An 18828-nucleotide genomic window follows, 5' to 3' on the forward strand; every position below is an offset into this window, starting at 1 on the left:
CAAGTCAGCAAATAAAAAAGGTACAAGTACACGAATTTTTGTACTGATATAGAAATAACGTAGATCTATAGCGAACCAAATACGCGCAGATATGATTATTCAGCTTTCCGTGTTTCAAACATAAATAGCTAAACTGCACACACAACTAACATAAACTTATGTCAATCAACTTGACATGCAGATACTGTGGAGGAGGTAGGCAACAGACTCACAGATATTAATGGTCAGACACACAATAGATACTAGATTACGATACGTATGTATCTGGCTGGTAAAAGGCAATCTAAAGCCTCGAATGTGTGTGACAATAAAAGACAAGCTATCAGATACAATACAGATACTCATAGTAATGAGACTAAGTAATTAACTTATTCACTGTTGTTTGCCTCACTACACAGCCAAAGACAGTTTCCTACAATTTCTCGTTGGAAAGCCATTAATTTGTTCTCATCACTACCGAGAAATGATGCGGTGATATACGTCCTGTTACCTGTAGGTGTGTAGGGTTAGATGCCTTCCGTGCGAGACATCAGCAACCCTAAACAATCACCTCCTAAGTGAGTGCGAACACATAGCACATACCGGGTACTCATAGTAACGCACGGAAGCGGCTTCTTGTGTAGGTAAGCCACTAGGCTTTCCAAATTTCGTTTTCAAGTGGCTCAATAAACGAGAGAAACACGCAGTCAAGAGTTTCTGGTTGGAACAAGTTTTGTGGCATGGAACAACGGTGCCGTGTCACTTGGTAAGATCTGACTACACGAGACTAGTTGGCAGGGACTAGTCTGTTAGGTTCAGGAGAGTCCGAGACAAATGCATGTATGCGTGTATGCGTTATAGATATACTAACTAATTATTATCTCCACGATAACAGAGACCTATCTACCTCCAATAATATAGACTCATGATATTTCAACTCCTAGCATTGGTCAAGTCTGTTGGTAAAAAAGAGTTAATACAGACAATGGTCGCACAGACAGTTGGAGATCTTGAGGGTCTCCTACATTTGTCCTTCGCTCACAGACCGACTAGACTCCAAGGGGGTCCAGAGTGTCGCCACGAGGTCCCTTGTATTCGCTACCAAGTAGTGTTAGCTCTCTTACAAGTTCAAGTTTCTTGACGTTTCTTGTGCCATTCCCACTCACTTATTTGTAGTCATCTTTTAATCAATTAATTAATTAACTATGTGTCACATGCACATGTCTCAAATAATTTAGTAAACTGACAGTCTGTAGGTTCTCATGTTTTAAAGTAATGGCTGTAGGCTTGTATCGTAATACCGTGTGCATCAAACGTTAGAGTAACACATCTCACTGTATTTGTCAAGAATAGTTATACTGTGTATTTCAGTCCGCTTTCATCATGTTACATTAACTTACAATCAACTGCCTAGTTAAATTCTCACATCTTTCAAATTCCATCCAACTTCATTTATTCCTAAACAATTACTATCTAATTACCAATAAGTTGCTTTGCCTAATCTGTTTTCAGATTATTTCTAGCATTGCCATATACAAGATCTGAAACAGTAGGGTAAGACATACCATATCTCACATTTGATTATCCCAGTTCCTCATACAAAACAGTAATTCGACTAACAACTTTGTTTCTACTGGTCTGCTAATAGTTTGCGTTTGCTCATGTTTACAAACAGTTAACAGCGAATCTCTAAATAGCGGACTGTGTTGTGTATACACAGTCTGAAGTAGTTAATGATGAAACTCACAATGCATGCGCAAGCGCAGATTTTAATCATTTTACTAGTAATCAAATGATTTTATCAAACACAATGACACAGAATGCTACTAGGTAATAGATTTGATTAAAGTAACCACATCAGAGATTTTAGAAATACTGCATACGGGGACCTCAATAAACAAACAGCACATCTTCATGTTAGCAGAGACGGTGTTCAATGTAAACAATGATGAAACATGTTTACTAATAATTGATCAATAATAACTCAATCAGACAGCTCACCTCATCACGCAATTACTCTGATGTTTTCTTTCAGTTATTTGCGTTTAACACAAGCCATTTCTAAAGCCGACACAAACGTGTATATTATAACTTTAGTTCCAGATATCTGGTCTACCTTGTTTGCATGCCGTTGTTGCAAGACGACGTTGCACGTATGACACCCTGTCACAAGGTACTTGTACAACGTACGGGATATCGTAATGCCTCATATACGGTATCGTACAATGCATCCTGTAGTCTGCAATGCACCATAATAACAAAAACTGTTTCTATTACGTCGATAATGATATAAAAATTGTTGTTAACTGTACACAGCAAACATTATTTTTTGGTCACCAAATGTGTTTGTTTATAACAAAATTTCCATCTAGCAGCACATCATACTGTATGCAGCAATCCTACACAACAAGCAGCTGTTACAACAATCATTCTTAGCAGACACTTGTCTAGTCAGAGAAGCATAGATACACACAAAAATGGAAAGATAAGTACATGTGATGGTTTTGATAAAGGAAACTTGTTCTTCACTGTCCTCGAGCACAGTAAGCTAGATAGCAAGCTGGAGTGTTAGGTAAGTTGTATATGTAATACTGTCCACAGTTGGTCACTTCAACACTAGTCTGATAATAACAACAATTGCCACTAAGACTAAAGCAAACTGTTCTTGAAATTGTTTGACCAATTAGATTTGGGTGAGATCCTTTTAACCATCCTGATCCATGAGTTCCACAGTATTTACCAGATGTGCACTTCTCTGGCATAGCTCCACCTATTGTAGGACTGAATGAATGCCAGCCTGGTGTGAAACCATGTTGATTGTATGAATGACCTGTATTATCACAGTGAAGAGTTGTCTTAGAATAATGCTCAGCTGTTTGTCTCCAAGTTTCATTTAAAACACGATGATTCCATGGTAAACATTGACTGGGTAGATTAGACAATTGATGTAAATCCTGCTCATCCCCTTTCTCTCCTTTCGCTCCTTTTTCTCCTTTCACTCCCATGTCTCCTTTCCTACCTGCTATTCCACGTGGACCTTGTTTACCTGCTGATCCCTTACTGCCACGTTCACCACTCCTTCCTGCCTCACCAGCTGGTCCTGGCAATCCAATTGGACCGTCTCTTCCTGGCAAACCTGGCAATCCGTCTCTTCCTGGTTGACCTGCTATACAAATTGCTGATTCTGGTTTGCACATCTGTTTGATGAATGACCCAAATACGTGTGCAATGTTGATTGTAACTTGTGACGACTGACTGGGAGATTCTTCCGACCTCCTCCCTCTTTCTCCTCCATACTCAGACAACGTCTCATAAACCTGCTTCATTTCCTCTTTTTCTACTTGAAGTTCCTGCAAGTCCAACTGCAACTTCTCTACGCTTTTCTCAAATCTTTTCTCCTGAACACTGAGCTTCCACAACAGAAAACCGCTAAACACAAAATTGCCCACAACTAACGATAGAAACAACGCAATCGTCCATCTGCTGGTTGGGCCACAATTTCGTTGCAAAACTTTAGAACTCTCGTCCAGTTCGCTGCTGCTCATTGCATGTGGTATCGCCGTCGTACTCTTACTATCTGACCAACAGTAGATATGAGCACGTCGATATAAACTAACAAAAGATACGGTGAAACGTAGTTTACGCAATGTCGTGCCTTACACCATTATCCGTAATTCACAACTAAAATACGCAAAAGCAGGAAAGTTGTCTATCTTTGGAAACACAAGCCTAACAGATCTTAGATAAAGCAAACGTTGCATGTGACAGGAATTTTGTGATAAACCGTGCAGTCTAAAGAGTGCAATCTCATACAGATAACAAGATGCATGTTGTTTGTTACACCACCACACGTGACCCCGGCATATAGCACAGCCCCCGTTACCGTACACCATCAATAGTCGGACAGTCGGATAGAAGATACCAGGAAGTCAAGACTCGATCTACTTTAACATGACATCTCCAAGGCACATAAAACTTCTGATGCCCAAGTTTAGTCCGAATTAGAGAAGGAACGTGCACGCTACGACGTCACTCGCAACTTGCAAGCGTCTCCACCCCTGTAATCGGACACCGACCGTCATCTACCGGACATCAAAGTTCTACAGACAACAGACCGTTTCTTAATTTCTAAATAGCTTCAAAAGGTCACTATTTCCTTCTCTAGATCTACGCAACCACGTCAGCACGATGACTATCCGGTTTGTACTGAAGATGTGGTGCATATCTAGTTGGTCAGTGGTCTCCACACCTCTTCTACCGTGCAGTGTTCACCCAAGCTCGTTGGCAAAACAAAACGATTTCTACTACAGCTGAAAGCTGGAATAACACAAAATATTATCATAAAGATACTTTTCAACCTTGGACTCCACACAACTACGCCAATCCGGGACTTCAGCCGTCTGCATGCTTTTATATTTCAGAGTAGACGGTGACAACTCTTTACCAGTTCTCTCCTCTATTTGGTACACCAGTGATCACGTTGACAAGTTCCGGCAACAGCTAAAAATAGTGCAAATGCTGGATAGATCTCAAACTTGAAATGATAGTAGTCTAGAGATGTTTCTATAGTCTGCTTGTAGTGATGTTTCTGGGCTCTTGTTCTTGTGTAGCTACAAGTATTATACAAGGCTTTGTCTTCAAACAATACTGTAGTAGCTCTGTCTACAATCAATACTAGCTAGTATGAAAGTCACTATTTCAGATGGTAAAGCATGTCGGACACAAACAATTTGGTCTCGCAGGTAGACAGAGACTGGCTGGACTCTCGATCCTACAACAATTGCACTTGTGGTTGAAATTTCTTAGGCACAGTTTGCAGTTGCATTTCTTGTGTTAACAAAAGGACTCTACACATATTAAACAAAACTGGTCCTTTACATTTCTTGCATTCTAACCTTATCTTGACACTTATGCATTAAAGTACTACAATGTCATTAAAATTAATTACTACCTACTAGTATACCTACACATAACCCAATCGAGTACGTTATCTCCTCTACTAAAACTAATAAGAAACCTCGATCACTAAATGTGTAATCAGTATTGTAATGCTGTCACGTGAAAATCAGATGACTACAGTAAGCCAAATTGATTATTCCTTCAAACCAAAACCAGATCACACAGTTCATGCTAAATCAAGATATCCTAACAAAACGTTTGAACAGCAAACTTAATTTATCACGTGACAACATATGTACATTATTACAGACAATAATGAACAAAATGCCCGTTGAAGGTACAAAAGCTAGATCTGCTTGTGGCAAGTAAACAAAAGTAAATAAAAATAGGGTCACAAAATCTTAAAAATGGTTCGTTGTAAGAAGTCAGTACGATGCAAGCATCCACACAATTAATTAATTAATGAACTGGAAAGAAAGTGGAAACCTTACAGAGTAGCACCTTCTATCTCTGTGATAATGTAAACTGTAGCTTTCATCTTTCAAGAAGTGACCGTCAAAAGAATCTAGTGTATTAGAATGTATATGTTGATACCTTGTGTTTCAGTTTGTTTCCATCACGGTATTCCACTGCAATCGCCTATTTCTTTCAGTTATTCCGTTTAGCACAAACCATTTCTAACGTCAGACACAAACGCGTTTTGTGTACTATAACTTTAGTTCCAGATATCTGATCTCGTTGTTGCAGCACGACGTTGGCACGGCTACAGCGTAGATAGTTGTATCGCATACGGGATATTGGATTGTCCCGTATACGGTACCGTACAAAGTACTATTGTTACCCAAAACATTTATCTATTACTACGCCAGTATTAATTAAACCAAGAAACATTGTTGTTAACTGTAGACAGCAAACCACATTTCTGCTCAAAAATTTTGTAGGTTTATAGCAAAATTTCCATCTAGCAGCACATCATACTGTATGCAGCAATCCTATACAACAAGCTGCTGTTACAACAATCATTCTTAGCAGACACTTGTCTAGTCAGAGAAGCATAGATACACACAAAAATGGAAAGATAAGTACATGTGATGGTTTTGATAAAGGAAACTTGTTCTTCACTGTCCTCGAGCACAGTAAGCGGAATGGCAAACTGGAGTGTTAGGTAAGTTGTATATGTAATACTGTCCACAGTTGATCACTTCAACACTAGTCTGCCAATAACAACAATTACTGCTCCAATTAAAGCAAACTGTTCTTGAAATGTTTTGACCAATTACATTCGGATGAGATCCTTTTAACCATCCTGATGCATTAGTTCCACAGTAGTTCTTAGATGTGCACTTCTCTGGCATAGCTCCACCTATTGTATGACTGAATGAATGCCAGCCTGGTGTGAAACCATGTTGATTGTCTGAACTACCTGTCTGATCACAGTGATTAGTTGTCTTAGTATAATGCTCAGATGTTTGTCTCCAAGTTTCATTTAAAACACGATAATTCCATGGTAAACATTGACTGGGTAGATTAGACAATTGATGTAAATCCTGCTCATCCCCTTTGTCTCCTTTCATTCCTTTTTCTCCTTGTAACCCAATCTCCCCCTTTCCACCCTTCCCTCCTTTAAAACCAGGATATCCTCGTTCACCTTTGTCTCCTTCTTCTCCTTTTTCTCCTCGAGGACCCAAAATTCCATGCAGTCCACCGACTCCCCTCTCTCCTCTTTCTCCTCTGTCTCCTTTCTCTCCACTCACTCCCATGTCGCCTTTCCTACCTGCTATTCCACGTGGACCCTGTTTACCTGCTGATCCCTTACTGCCACGTTCACCATTCCTTCCTGCCTCGCCCTTTCTTCCAGCTGCTCCTGACAATCCTGTACGACCGTCTCTACCTGGTGGTCCTTGCAATCCAATTGGACCGTCTCTTCCTGACAAACCTGGCAATCCGTCTCTTCCTGGTTGACCTGGTATACAAATAGCTGACTCTGGTTTGCACATCTGTTTGATGAATGACCCAAATACGTGTGCAACGTTAACTGTCACTTCTGACGACTGATTGGGAGATGCTGCAGATCGCTTCACTCGTTTTTCTGCATACTCCAACAACATCTCTTCAAATTGTTCTTTTGTTTCATCTGTAGATAGCTGGCGCTCTTCCAGACGAAGTAGATCGCTTTGAACGTTTACCATTGCTGTGTTCAACCTTGTCAGCTCGCTATTGACGCTACTGAGCATCAAAAACGACAAAACAAATGCAATCAGAATGACCACGACAGCAGACGAGAGCAATCCGATCAACAGCGTCCATCCAACTGAACTTCTAGCAAGCGATCGCTCTTTCTCGTCCAAACTGCTGCTCTTGTTGCTGCTGCTTCTGCTAGACATTGCGTACTCTTTCCTTTGCTCTAGTTGCAAACTCAGCAATCGCGTATACGTATAGTTTTACCGAGAACAAAGTACAACACAGGAAACAATATCTCGTGATTTGGTGTTACAATGTGATCACATGATTCACCGTCATTGCCAAATCAGTCAACTCAACGTCTCAAATTTAGACTCTAAACGTTAAATACGCCAATCTAATGTACTGTCTTAGACAAATTAAATTTGAATGTTTCACAATACGTTGCCATATCTTTCCTTCTCACAATGTGATTTGTTCTTGTGTTTTTTCTCTTTCATTACTCTGTTACACTCGTTTGATTACTCTAATCATCAATTGCAAGTGCTAAAATACAGACAGGTACACATCAAAATCATGAGATGTAAAAGGGCTGGATTGCAATGCAGCCTTTATACCGTTAAGCACAGTTTGCTGTTGCATTTGTTATGTTAGCACAGTGACTCTACACCTATTAATTAAATAAAACGACAATCCTATACCTTTCTTGCACTCTAACTTTATCTGACATACACGTAAGTAATAAAACATTATTAATTAATTACTACCTACTATAGAGTACACGTACAGATCAAGGGTGTCACATGGGTCTAAAAAAGTGGGGCTCATAAATATAGCTGAACATATGACGTCATAGAGAACGTTATATATTAAAAATTAATTCAAAACAAATTTAGGTCTATTATAAATTTTAATAATACATAGTCAGCAATAGATAATTTTATGAAATTGTATTACAGGAGCTATTTATTAGAGGAAGGTGTCTTTCACAGCTAGAGAGCAGCAAATTGTGGTACAAGATCATCTACTCTACTTTTCAGTTCTTTAGTTGTCAATATGATGAGAAATCTATGGTTTGCCACCTCGAGAAACCGCTGGCATTTCCAGGTTTATGTCTTTACTCTCATAGCTTGCGCGTAACATGTCAACATTAAAATGTCATATGACTGCTTGATTCTCAAACAACCCGACATTAAATGCAATAATAATTTTAACGAACCACGCCCTCAAAAATTAGGAGCTACCGCCTACCTTATCCCATAGAATATTACATTTACTTAAATTTGTAAAAACAAATAACTATTGTTTGTAGTTAAATATTAAAGTTCAAACCAGTAAAATAAATAAATAGAAAACTAGTGCAATTGGCAAGATATACAATGTGAATAAAAAATAAGACGCGAAGCACAGTGTATGTGCTGGCTAGAGAAAATAGGCTATAGGGAGATTGTTTCAATTGGGAAATAATCCATTGTTTTCTGGGAAATACTCGGTGCTGTTTGTATACCAAAAGGCATCCTGGTAAAAGTAAACAAACCCTTCCTAGAATTTATGGTTAAATATTGTTGGCTTCCGGTATCCACTTCCATTTGTTGGTAAGCTTGCTTTAGATCAAGCCTGGTAAATCGTCGACCACCAGCTAAAGTAGAAATAAATCTTGAGCATTTGGTGTGCGATACTCAATATTTTCCAAATATTCATTGATGGTTACTTTGTAGTTACCACACAATCTGATACTGCCGTCAGATTTCCTCACCACTACTATAGGTGAAGCCCACTTGCTCTGTTCTACAGGTGTCAGTACTCCTCCTCTGACTAAGCGATCAATTTCAGTATCCACTTTAGCTTGCAACGCAAATGGCACTGGTCTTGCCTTATGAAAGACTGGCCTTGCATTGGCACTCAAAGTAATTTCACTTGCATTCCTTTCAGCTTTCCCATTCCTTCCTTGAATAACTCAGGAAACTCGTTTAGGGGATCCAGGACATTCAAGCTAAATAAGGACGTCCAGTCCAACGTGAGTTGCAACAACCAATTCCTGTCAAGCACTGCTGGCTTATTTGCAGCATTGACGACAACTACTCTACCTCTTATTTCTTGATCTCCATAGCGTTACTGTACTGGTACTACAGCTTCTCCACGTACAGACAATGTCTGTCCACAATATGACTGTAATTTCACGTTGCTGCTCTGGAGTTTGACATGGGGTAGTTGTTTCTCATAGGTCTCCCTGGGAATCACGGTAATAGTTGCACCCGTGTCAACAATCAGCTCTAATTCTTGTCCAGCTACAGTCATATTGACTTTGATTGCGTCCTGACTTCCCAGACCATAAAGTGAACATATTTCCTCTTCTTCCACTTGTAACATGGCTTGCTTCCGGTACTTTGTATTCTTGGTACCCGTTGCTCCCCTCCCGTTCTTGAAATCGCCTTGCTTCTTACTTCGGCAGGCTTTTTCAATATGTCCCTTCTTGTGACATAAAAGCACTCTCTGGATTTCATCTGACACTTATCAGGAACGTGCTCCTTGCATTGCATCTGTAGCATACTTTTACATCAGATTGTGTGTGTTGTCTTGACCTCCCACTGTTACTACTTTGCATGCTAAATGCCGTCTCGTGGTCCGTTGTTGATCCGTGTCTGCGCGTGTCTCCTCGCAAAGCTATCGTCTCTTGTCTTGCAGATTCAAAGGCTTGCGCGATTCGTACTGCTATATCGAGTGTTAAGTCAGTTTCCGCCAGAATTTTCTGCTGTAGGGCTTCTACTCGTAATCTACATACGAATTGGTGCCTCAACGCAACTGACAACATGTCTCCGAACTCACAGTGTCTAGCTAGACGACGCAATTCTGACAAGAACACTGTAACAGTCTCACCTTCTTTCTGTTGTCTCTTGTAATAACGGAATCGCTCGGCTATAACAATCTTCTTTGGCTCGTAATGATTTCTCAGTTGCTGAATGATATCATCAAGCTCCAAATCTTGCGGTTGGCGAGGTCGTACCAAGGTCCGCAATAAACTGTAGGTCAATGCACCCACAGACGTTAAAAAGATTGCCTTCCTACGAGCTACGTGCTCGTCTCCTATGGGTACTGCGTTTGCCAGGCAGTAAAGCCCGAACCTTTCCATATATTCGTCGATGCTTTCTACTCCCGCTCGGAATTCGCCCAACAACCCGTGTTTCAAATTTGCGGCTGCACTCGATCGCCATCTCTCGTCGCCACTGTTGTGTCGTTACCTACTATATATTGGTTCTATTGCAGCTCGCTTACAGTGTTTACGCAATACTACACCAGGCTACACAAGACTGGCTAACTACATGCCACAGTCTACTAGTCATACTCTATGCTAATGAGTACTAGGGGTAGTCCCAAGTCCCTTACTCTAATACACTTCTTACTGTCGGCTCTAATTAGCAAAGCTCAGTCTTACTTTGTTTACTTCTTGCACGGCTGTCCGATGATTGATGGTGTCTGTTAACAGGCCTAGGGGCGTCGCTCTATAGTTCTTTCAGATATTCCGTTTAGCACAAGCCATTTATAACGTCAGATACAAACGTGTGTACTATAACTTTTAGTTCCAGATATCTGATCTACTTTGCCTTTGTTGTTGCAGCACGACGTTGCACGGCTATGTATCGCATACGGGATAGTGCATTGTCCCGTATACCGTACCGTATAACTTATAGAAAGCACTATTTCTAGGGAAAACGTTTAGCTATTGCTACGTCGGTAACTAAGCAAATATTGTTGTTATCTGTACTCAGTAAACCACATTTCTGCCCACAAACTGTGTTTGTTTATAACAAAATTTCCATCTAGCAGCACATCATACTGTATGCAGCAATCCTACACAACAAGCAGCTGTTACAACAATCATTCTTAGCAGACACTTGTCTAGCCAGAGAAGCATAGAGACACACAAAAACAAAATGGAAAGGTAGAATAAACGTAACGTTTTTGCTAAAGGTTAGTGTTTCGCTGTCCTCGAGCACAGTAAGCTAGAGAGCAAACTGGAGTGTCAGGTAAGTTGTATATGTAATACCATCCACAGTTGATCACTTCAACACTAGTCTGCCATTGGCAACAATTGCTGCCAAGACTAAAGCAAACTGTTTGTGAAATATTTTGACCAATTACAATTGGGTGAGATCCTTTTAACCATCCTGATGCAGCAGTTCCACAGTAGTTACCAGATGTGCACTTCTCTGGCATAGCTCCACCTATTGTACGACTGAATGAATGCCAGCCCGGAGTGAAACCATGTTGATTGTATTTAGAACCTGTATAATCACAGTGAATACCTGTCTTAAACACATGTTCAGATGTTTGTCTCCAAGTTTCATTTAAAACACGATGATTTCCTGATAGACATCGACTGGGTAGATTAGACAATTGATGTAAATCCAGCGTATTCCCTTTGTCTCCTTTCATTCCTTCTTCTCCTTGTAACCCAATCTCCCCCTTTCCACCTTTCTCTCCTTTGAAACCAGTATGTCCTCGTTCACCTTTGTCTCCTTCTTCTCCTTTTTCTCCTCGAGGACCCAAAATTCCTTGCAGTCCACCGACTCCCCTCTCTCCTCTGTCTCCTTTGTCTCCTTTCTCTCCACTCACTCCCATGTCGCCTTTTCTACCTGCTATTCCACGTGGACCCTGTTTACCTGCCGATCCCTTACTGCCACGTTCACCATTCCTTCCAGCCCCGCCGTTTCTTCCAGCTGATCCTGGCAATCCTGTACGACCGTCTCTACCTGGTGGTCCTGGCAATCCAATTGGACCGTCCTCTCCTGGCAATCCGTCTCTTCCTGACAAACCTGGCAATCCGTCTCTTCCTGGCTGACCTGGTATACAAATTGCTGACTCTGGTTTGCACATCTGTTTGATGAATGACCCAAATACGTGTGCAACGCTAACTGTCACTTCTGACGACTGATTGGGAGATGCTGCAGATCGCTTCACTCGATTTCCTGTATATTCCAACATCTCTTCAAATTGTTCTTTTGTTTCATCTGTAGATAGCTGGTGCTCTTGCAAACGAAGTAGATCGCTTTTAATGTTTACTATTGCTGTGTTCAACCTTGTCAGCTCGTTATTGACGCTATTGAGCATCAAAAACGACAAAACCAATGCTATCAGCATGATAAAGACAGCAGACGAGAGCAATGCAATCATCGGCGTCCATCCAATTGAACCTCTCGCAAGCGATCGCTCTTTGTCGTCCAAACTGCTGCTCTTGTTGTTGCTGCTACTTAACATTGCGTACGCTTTCCTTCGCTCTAGTTGCAACCTCAGCAATCGCGTATACGTATAGTTTTACTGAGAACAAAGAAGTACAACACAGGAAAGAATATCTCGTGATTTGGTGTTACAATATGATCACATGATTCACCGTCACTGCGAGACCAGTCAACTCAACGTCTCAAATTTTAGACTCTAAATGTTAAAATACAAACAGGTACACATCACCATCATGAGGCGAAAAGGGCTGGATTGCAATGCAGCCTCCTTACTGTTAAGCACAGTTTGCTGTTGCATTTGTTATGGTAACAAAGACACTCTACACCTATTACGTTAACTAGATAAAACGATGGTCCTATACCTTTCTTGCACTCTAACTTAATTTGTCTTGACACACACACGTAAGTAATAAAATATTATTAATTAATTATTACCTACTATAGAGTACGTGTACAGATCAAGGGCGTCACGTGTGTCTCAAAAGTGGGTGCTCATAAAATGAAGCTGAACATGTGACGTCATAGAGAACGCTATATATTAAAAATTAATTCAACACAAATTTAGGTCTATTATAAATTTCAATAATTACATACTCAGCAACAACTAATTTTATGAAATTGTATTACAGGAGCTATCTATTAGAAAACAGTGTTTTTCACAGCTAGAGAGCAGCAAATTGCGGCACAAGATCAGCTACTCTGTTTTTCAGTTATTTAGTTGTCAATACGATAAGAAATCTATGGTTTGCGACATTGAGGAACTGCTGGCATATCCAGGTTTATGTCTTTACTCTCATAGCTTGCGCGTAACATGTCAACATTAAATGTCTTATGACCGCTTGATTCTCAAACAACCCGAGATTAAATGCAATATTCAACGAACCACGCCCTCAAAAATTGGGAGCTAGCGCCTACCTTAACCCATAGAATATTAATTTACTTAAATTTGTAAAAACAAATAACTGTTGTTTGTAGTTAAATATTAAAGTTCAAGCCAGTAAAATAAATGAATAGAAAACTAGTGCAATTGGCAAGATATAGAATGTGAACAAAAAATATTATGCGAAGCACAGTGTATGTGCTGGCTAGAGAAAATAGGCTATAGGGAGATGGAGCCTGGTAACAAACAAGCTGGTGGAAATGCATGGATGGATATCGGACAGAGTGACTCTAAGGTCTAAGATTAGATGAGTGCGTGCTTCCTTGCTAAGATCAGCAGCTAGCATATCTCTCATTTCAACTTCACGCACTTTCATGACATCGACACCTTCAACACACATGTAACTTAGATACTCACCTCTACACATATACTCTAATCCTCCATTTCCATCAACACATAACATATATGCAACACTCAATCGCTCAATCTAACACTAAACTCTCCCACCCAACTCTCAAACCCATTCAACACAATCAGATCGTTCATATTATTGAAGCAGTCGGCCATACCCGACATGGGCTCCAACGCCACAGCCTGCACTCCAAAACTGCCCGCAGCTCCAGTATACACATGCAGAAACGGAAACGCCAACCCCTCTTGCCTCAGAACCGTCACATCCGAGGTGACAGGATCATAGATACTCGTCACAAAATGTCTACTCAGTTGAGGTGGCTTTGTGGCCTTGGATTCATCATCATAAAACGTCGGGTGCCTCATTGTACCCCCAATTGGAGTCCCACGGGTAAAGTTGTCCCACAGATGTGTGAGACCGGTCGGTATGAGATCGGAGTAGACGTTAGAATTATTACTCACGTCGACGTGATTCCAGAGTGTCGACCGATCGAATGTAACGATCGCCTCCGACACGACCGACACAAGAAAATAGGGATGCCAACCGACCTGAAACGGTAACGGATCTCGTTCCATCACATTCCGCGCTCGAACCTTAAAGAAAAATCCCTCAGATCGAAGACTGTACGTAAAGATCACTTCCAGTAAGAAAGGATACCCCAAGTCCTCGCCAGTGAAATTATAACCGAGAATAACAACAGCCCCGTCGTCTCCAGCCATCTGATCGACAACCGTAAGCGTTCTGTTGTATATGAGACCGTGCATGGCGTGATGGCGATCGAAATCGGCGATTGGCAAGCGATAGAACGTCTCCTCGAACTCGTAGATCCCTTTGTTCACTCGATTGGCATAAGGCAACAGGATCTGTCCCCTCCAGCTTCCGTTCTCTCTCACCGACGTCGCATTGCGGTCGTGCGTCCATATGACCGATTTCAGTTTACCCGTCACTTTCGATCGCAGCTGGATCTCTTCGATGCGTCCACCGAAATCATAAATGATCGACACGGACTCGTTCGTTTGGGCGTTTCGAAGTACCTTCAGGTGGAGATCACCGAATTCGTCGTTGACGACCTCGAAGCGATCACAACGAGATTCCTCGCTCTCTAGGGCAGCAGAGACGGGAGAGACGGACGGTGAGGCTGCGATTGCAGCGAATTGGAGAACGAGAGCAAGCAACATGTAGTCGAGATCACTAGAATAGCATGCACTCACCTGACCGATATCTAGCTATGCAGTGAGTGTGTTGTTTCTTTATTAGGTTTGTGTAAATCACTTAGCCACTTTCTGTCTGACCTCGCGTGCTAGGCACGTGATGAGTAGTAAATTTGTCATTTTGTGTTTGAATATGTAAGCTAGAGGGTCGAAAACTAGACGTCTGCAAACGTCACAACACTCTGACGTTGCACTGCTTTGAGAGTAGCGTAGAGTTGTTGCAAGACGGAGGTGAGTGTCACACTGTGTTTCAGTGTTAAGTGAATTAGATGGTAGTGCACGAGGAGAGAAATCCTACACATCCGTCTAGTGCTTAAACAAATGTTGGAGGCTCAATACGTACGGTTTCACAACCCTTTCTAATTTGATTTTGAAGCCAATGGCTTGCAGTCTTGTACCTAGTTGTTACATAGGCACGTGCACTTCGCTTTCTGTAGCTGTCCACAGACCAAGCCCACCCCACTTTCAATTTCTCTGTAAAGAGTGTTCCCACGTTAGCTATTTATTTCGAATTTTTCAAATCTTAAGTTAAATCTAATATGTTACATTGCTCTTTTAAATTTATCACACCAGATATTGGTGCAGTTCCCATCTTGGGGCAAAACACATAGAGGTTAACATATTTAATTACAAAACACTACTTCAATCTAAAAATGCACATACACACATCTATACATATAACTAATATAATATATATATATATATATATATATATATATATATATATATATATATATATATATATATATATATATATTAGTGTGTAGTCATGTTAAGTTTTTAATTTATATATTTTAATTTTTTAAATATATTTAATTTATTAAAATTATATATATATATATATATACTTTAATTGACTGTGAATGATCGCAAATGCTCAAACTATTAGTGATTGAGACGTCTGTGATTAGCTATAAGATATTGTACAAACTAAATTATTTAATTAATTACCAAGCCTTAAAGAACTGTTTGCGCGAGCCTTTGCACAATCAGACATATTAATATGTGCCAGTAAGATCTGTTAGACAACAGTGTTACTGTATCAATGTAGTAATGAAGAGCAATAGATAGTAAAACCACATTGTCAAACAAATGGCTCAAGACAAGACAAAACAACCAAGTCTCTTAGACTACATACATAGATCATTGCCACATCTACTATCCAGATCACAAAGACTCAAGCAAGTAATCATGTATAGATGTTTGAGCACTAGCTCACTGGTGCAGACTAAGTCATGCAGTCAGTCAGTAAGCTTCACATTGAATTCTCCCACCCAAGTCTGCTGACCGTTCAACACAACCAGATCGTTCATATTGTTGTAGCAATCGGCCATACCCGACATGGGCTCGACGGCCACCGCATGAACTCCCCACCTCCCCACCCCTCCGGTGTACACATGAACGAAAGGAAAAACCAATCCGTCTTGCGTCAGAACGGTTCTATCACCCGTCACGGGATCAAAAATCGTACTTGAGATATTTCGAAGTAACTGACGTGGCATGGTGGCTTTCGATTCGTCATCATAGAAAGTCGGGTTACCCATATCTCCACCAATAGGAGCCCCGCGTGTAAAGTTATCCCACAGATGTGTGAGACCGGTCGGTATGAGGTCAGTGTAGACGTTGGAATTGTTGGTCACGTCCACGTGGTTCCACAAAGTCGAATTATCAAACATCACTATCGCCTTCGATACATCCGATACCAGAAAGTAAGGATGCCAACCGACATGAAACGGCAATGGCTCTCGTTCCATCGCATTTCGTGCATGAACTCTGAAGTAAAACCCATCAGACCTCAACATATAATCGAGAAGAACGTGCAGCCGGAACGGATACCCCAAATCCTCTCCCGTGAAATTATATCCCAACACAAGCAAAGCACCATCCTCCTTGTCAACACTCTGCTCCACAACTGTGAGAGTCTGATTGAACAAGAGACCGTGCATGGCATGATGCAGCTGGTAGTCAGCGATCGGTAGACGGTAGAATGTCTTCTGGAACTCATAGATGCCCCTCTTTACTCGATTGGCGTAAGGCAAGAGGATCTGACCGCGCCAGCTCTCGTTCTCCCTCACTGCTGTTGCATTGCGGCTGTGCGTCCATATCATCGACTTCAGTTTTCCGCTCCGTTTGGATAAAAGCTCGATGTCTTCGATTCGTCCTCCAAAGTCGTAGATGACCGATACCGACTCGTTGGTGTGCACGTTGCGCAGCACTTTGAGATGCACGTCACCGAACGCGTCGTTAACGATTTCGAAGTCTGCGGCGCGAACTTCGTCGTTCTCGAGCCTGACGGAAAGAGAAGTAGCGAGAAAGGATGCCAATACGGCTGCAACGGGCGTCAATAATCGATTCTCGAGCATTTTCGGATTGGATCACGTGACCAAGTTTGAACGGTACTCCTACGTGTATGTGTGTATGTTCCAACCCATACGCGAATCTGAACGAATAGGTCGAACACTACACGGGACAGTAATTCGACTAGTATGTAGCAACTTTGTTTCTACTGATCTGCTGATTGATAGTTTGCGTTTTATCTTGTCTACCAACAGTTAACAGCTAATTTCTAAACGGCGGACATGGAGACTGACGTAGTTGATCAGAAACTTGCAATGCATGCATGAGCTCACGCGCAGGTTTTAATCATTTTAATTATACTAGTGATCAAATGATTTGATTAAGCACAATGACAAGAAGAAATGTTATTAGATAAAAGATGCATGTGTACAACTAAAAGTAGTAACCACAAACAGGATTTACGTATCTCGTTTAATTAATTAATTAATTATAGTAATAGGGAATCTCAATAAACAAAACAGTATATCTTCATGTTAGCAGATTAGAGACCGTGTTCAATTATACAATGATGAAAACATGTTTAGTAATAATTGATCAATATTATTATATAATAACTCAAACATGCAGACAGCTCACCTTGTCAGGGAATTACACTGCTGATTCTTTCAGTAAATTTCCGTTTAGCACAAGCCATTTCTAACGTCAGACACAAACGTGTGTACTATAACTTTAGTTCCAGATATCTGATCTACTTTGTTTGCCTTCCCGTTGTTGCAGCGACGTTGGACGTGGGTCTGTACGTGTATCGCGTACGGGATATTGGATGTCCCGTATATGGTACCGCATGCAAAGCACTAGCACGATAATGTCACCGAAAACGTTTATATATTGCTACATCGGTAAATAAGCAAACAATGTTGTTAACTGTAGACAGCAAACCACATTTCTGCTCACAAACTGTGTATATTTATACAAAATTTCCATCTAGCAGCACATCATACTGTATGCAGCAATCCTACACAACAAGCAGCTGTTACAACAATCATTCTTAGCAGACACTTGTCTAGTCAGAGAAGCATAGATACACACAAAAATGGAAAGATAAGTACATGTGATGGTTTTGATAAAGGAAACTTGTTCTTCACTGTCCTCGAGCACAGTAAGCTAGTTTGCAAGCTGGAGTGTTAGGTAAGTTGTATATGTAATACTGTCCACAGTTGATCACTTCAACACCAGCCTCCCCCCAACAACAACCATCAAAATTACTAAAGCAAACTGTTCTTGAAATTTTTTGACCAATTAAATTTGGGTGAGATCCTTTTAACCATCCTGATACAGCAGTTCCACAGCAGAAAAGAGATGGGCACTTCTCTGGCATAGCTCCACCTATTGTAGGACTGAATGAATGCCAGCCTGGTGTGAAACCATGTTGATTGTATGAACTACCTGTCTGATCACAGTGACTACCTGTCTCAAACACATGTTCAGATGTTTGTCTCCAAGTTTCATTTAAAACACGATGATTCCCTGGTAAACATTGACTGGGTAGATTAAACAATTGATGTAAATCCTGCTCATCCCCTTTGTTTCCTTTCATTCCTTTTCCTCCCTGTAACCCAATCTCCCCCTTTCCACCCTTCTCTCCTTTAAAACCAGTATGTCCTCGTTCACCTTTGTCTCCTTCTTTTCCTTTTTCTCCTCGAGGACCCAAAATTCCATGCAGTCCACCGA

The 18828-nt window shown here is 40.9% G+C and overlaps 3 protein-coding genes across 3 annotated transcripts; all 3 read right to left on the reverse strand.

Annotated features, from left to right (window-relative positions):
• Positions 1-2232: 2232 nt before the first annotated feature.
• Positions 2233-8012, reverse strand: LOC134193716 (uncharacterized). The gene is made up of 5 exons (XM_062662552.1): positions 6001-8012; positions 4459-4589; positions 4229-4296; positions 3714-3771; positions 2233-3634 (listed from the first exon to the last, which is right to left on the reverse strand). The coding sequence occupies exons 1-5, from the start codon at positions 7260-7262 to the stop codon at positions 2505-2507; spliced, it is 2649 nt and encodes an 882-aa protein (XP_062518536.1). The 5' UTR covers positions 7263-8012; the 3' UTR covers positions 2233-2504.
• A 5483-nt stretch (positions 8013-13495) lies between these two features.
• LOC134193588 (uncharacterized protein YihR-like) lies at positions 13496-14798 on the reverse strand. The gene has a single exon (XM_062662416.1). It carries the CDS (start codon positions 14764-14766, stop codon positions 13651-13653), a length of 1116 nt encoding a protein of 371 aa, XP_062518400.1. The 5' UTR covers positions 14767-14798; the 3' UTR covers positions 13496-13650.
• A 988-nt stretch (positions 14799-15786) lies between these two features.
• LOC134193587 (uncharacterized protein YihR-like) lies at positions 15787-17185 on the reverse strand. Its single transcript, XM_062662415.1, has one exon. The coding sequence runs from the start codon at positions 17160-17162 to the stop codon at positions 16041-16043; it is 1122 nt and encodes a 373-aa protein (XP_062518399.1). The 5' UTR covers positions 17163-17185; the 3' UTR covers positions 15787-16040.
• Between the last annotated feature and the right edge of the window lie 1643 nt (positions 17186-18828).

The sequence above is a fragment of the Corticium candelabrum genome, chromosome 18, assembly GCF_963422355.1.
Source record: "Corticium candelabrum chromosome 18, ooCorCand1.1, whole genome shotgun sequence".
NCBI classification, from domain to species: domain Eukaryota; kingdom Metazoa; phylum Porifera; class Homoscleromorpha; order Homosclerophorida; family Plakinidae; genus Corticium; species Corticium candelabrum.

Bases quoted from the DNA above. Each gene is read 5' to 3' on its own strand.
- LOC134193716 (XM_062662552.1), bottom strand. From the start codon at position 7,262: ATGTCTAGCAGAAGCAGCAGCAACAAGAGCAGCAGTTTGGACGAGAAA. The intron at 4,590-6,000 runs GTGAAGAACAAG...TAATACTTGTAG, and splicing joins GCTTACTGTGCTCGAGGACA to CTACACAAGAACAAGAGCCC. The intron at 3,772-4,228 runs GTGTGGAGACCA...TGCACTCTTTAG, and splicing joins AACACTGCACGGTAGAAGAG to ACTGCACGGTTTATCACAAA.
- LOC134193588 (XM_062662416.1), bottom strand. From the start codon at position 14,766: ATGTTGCTTGCTCTCGTTCTCCAATTCGCTGCAATCGCAGCCTCACCG.
- LOC134193587 (XM_062662415.1), bottom strand. From the start codon at position 17,162: ATGCTCGAGAATCGATTATTGACGCCCGTTGCAGCCGTATTGGCATCC.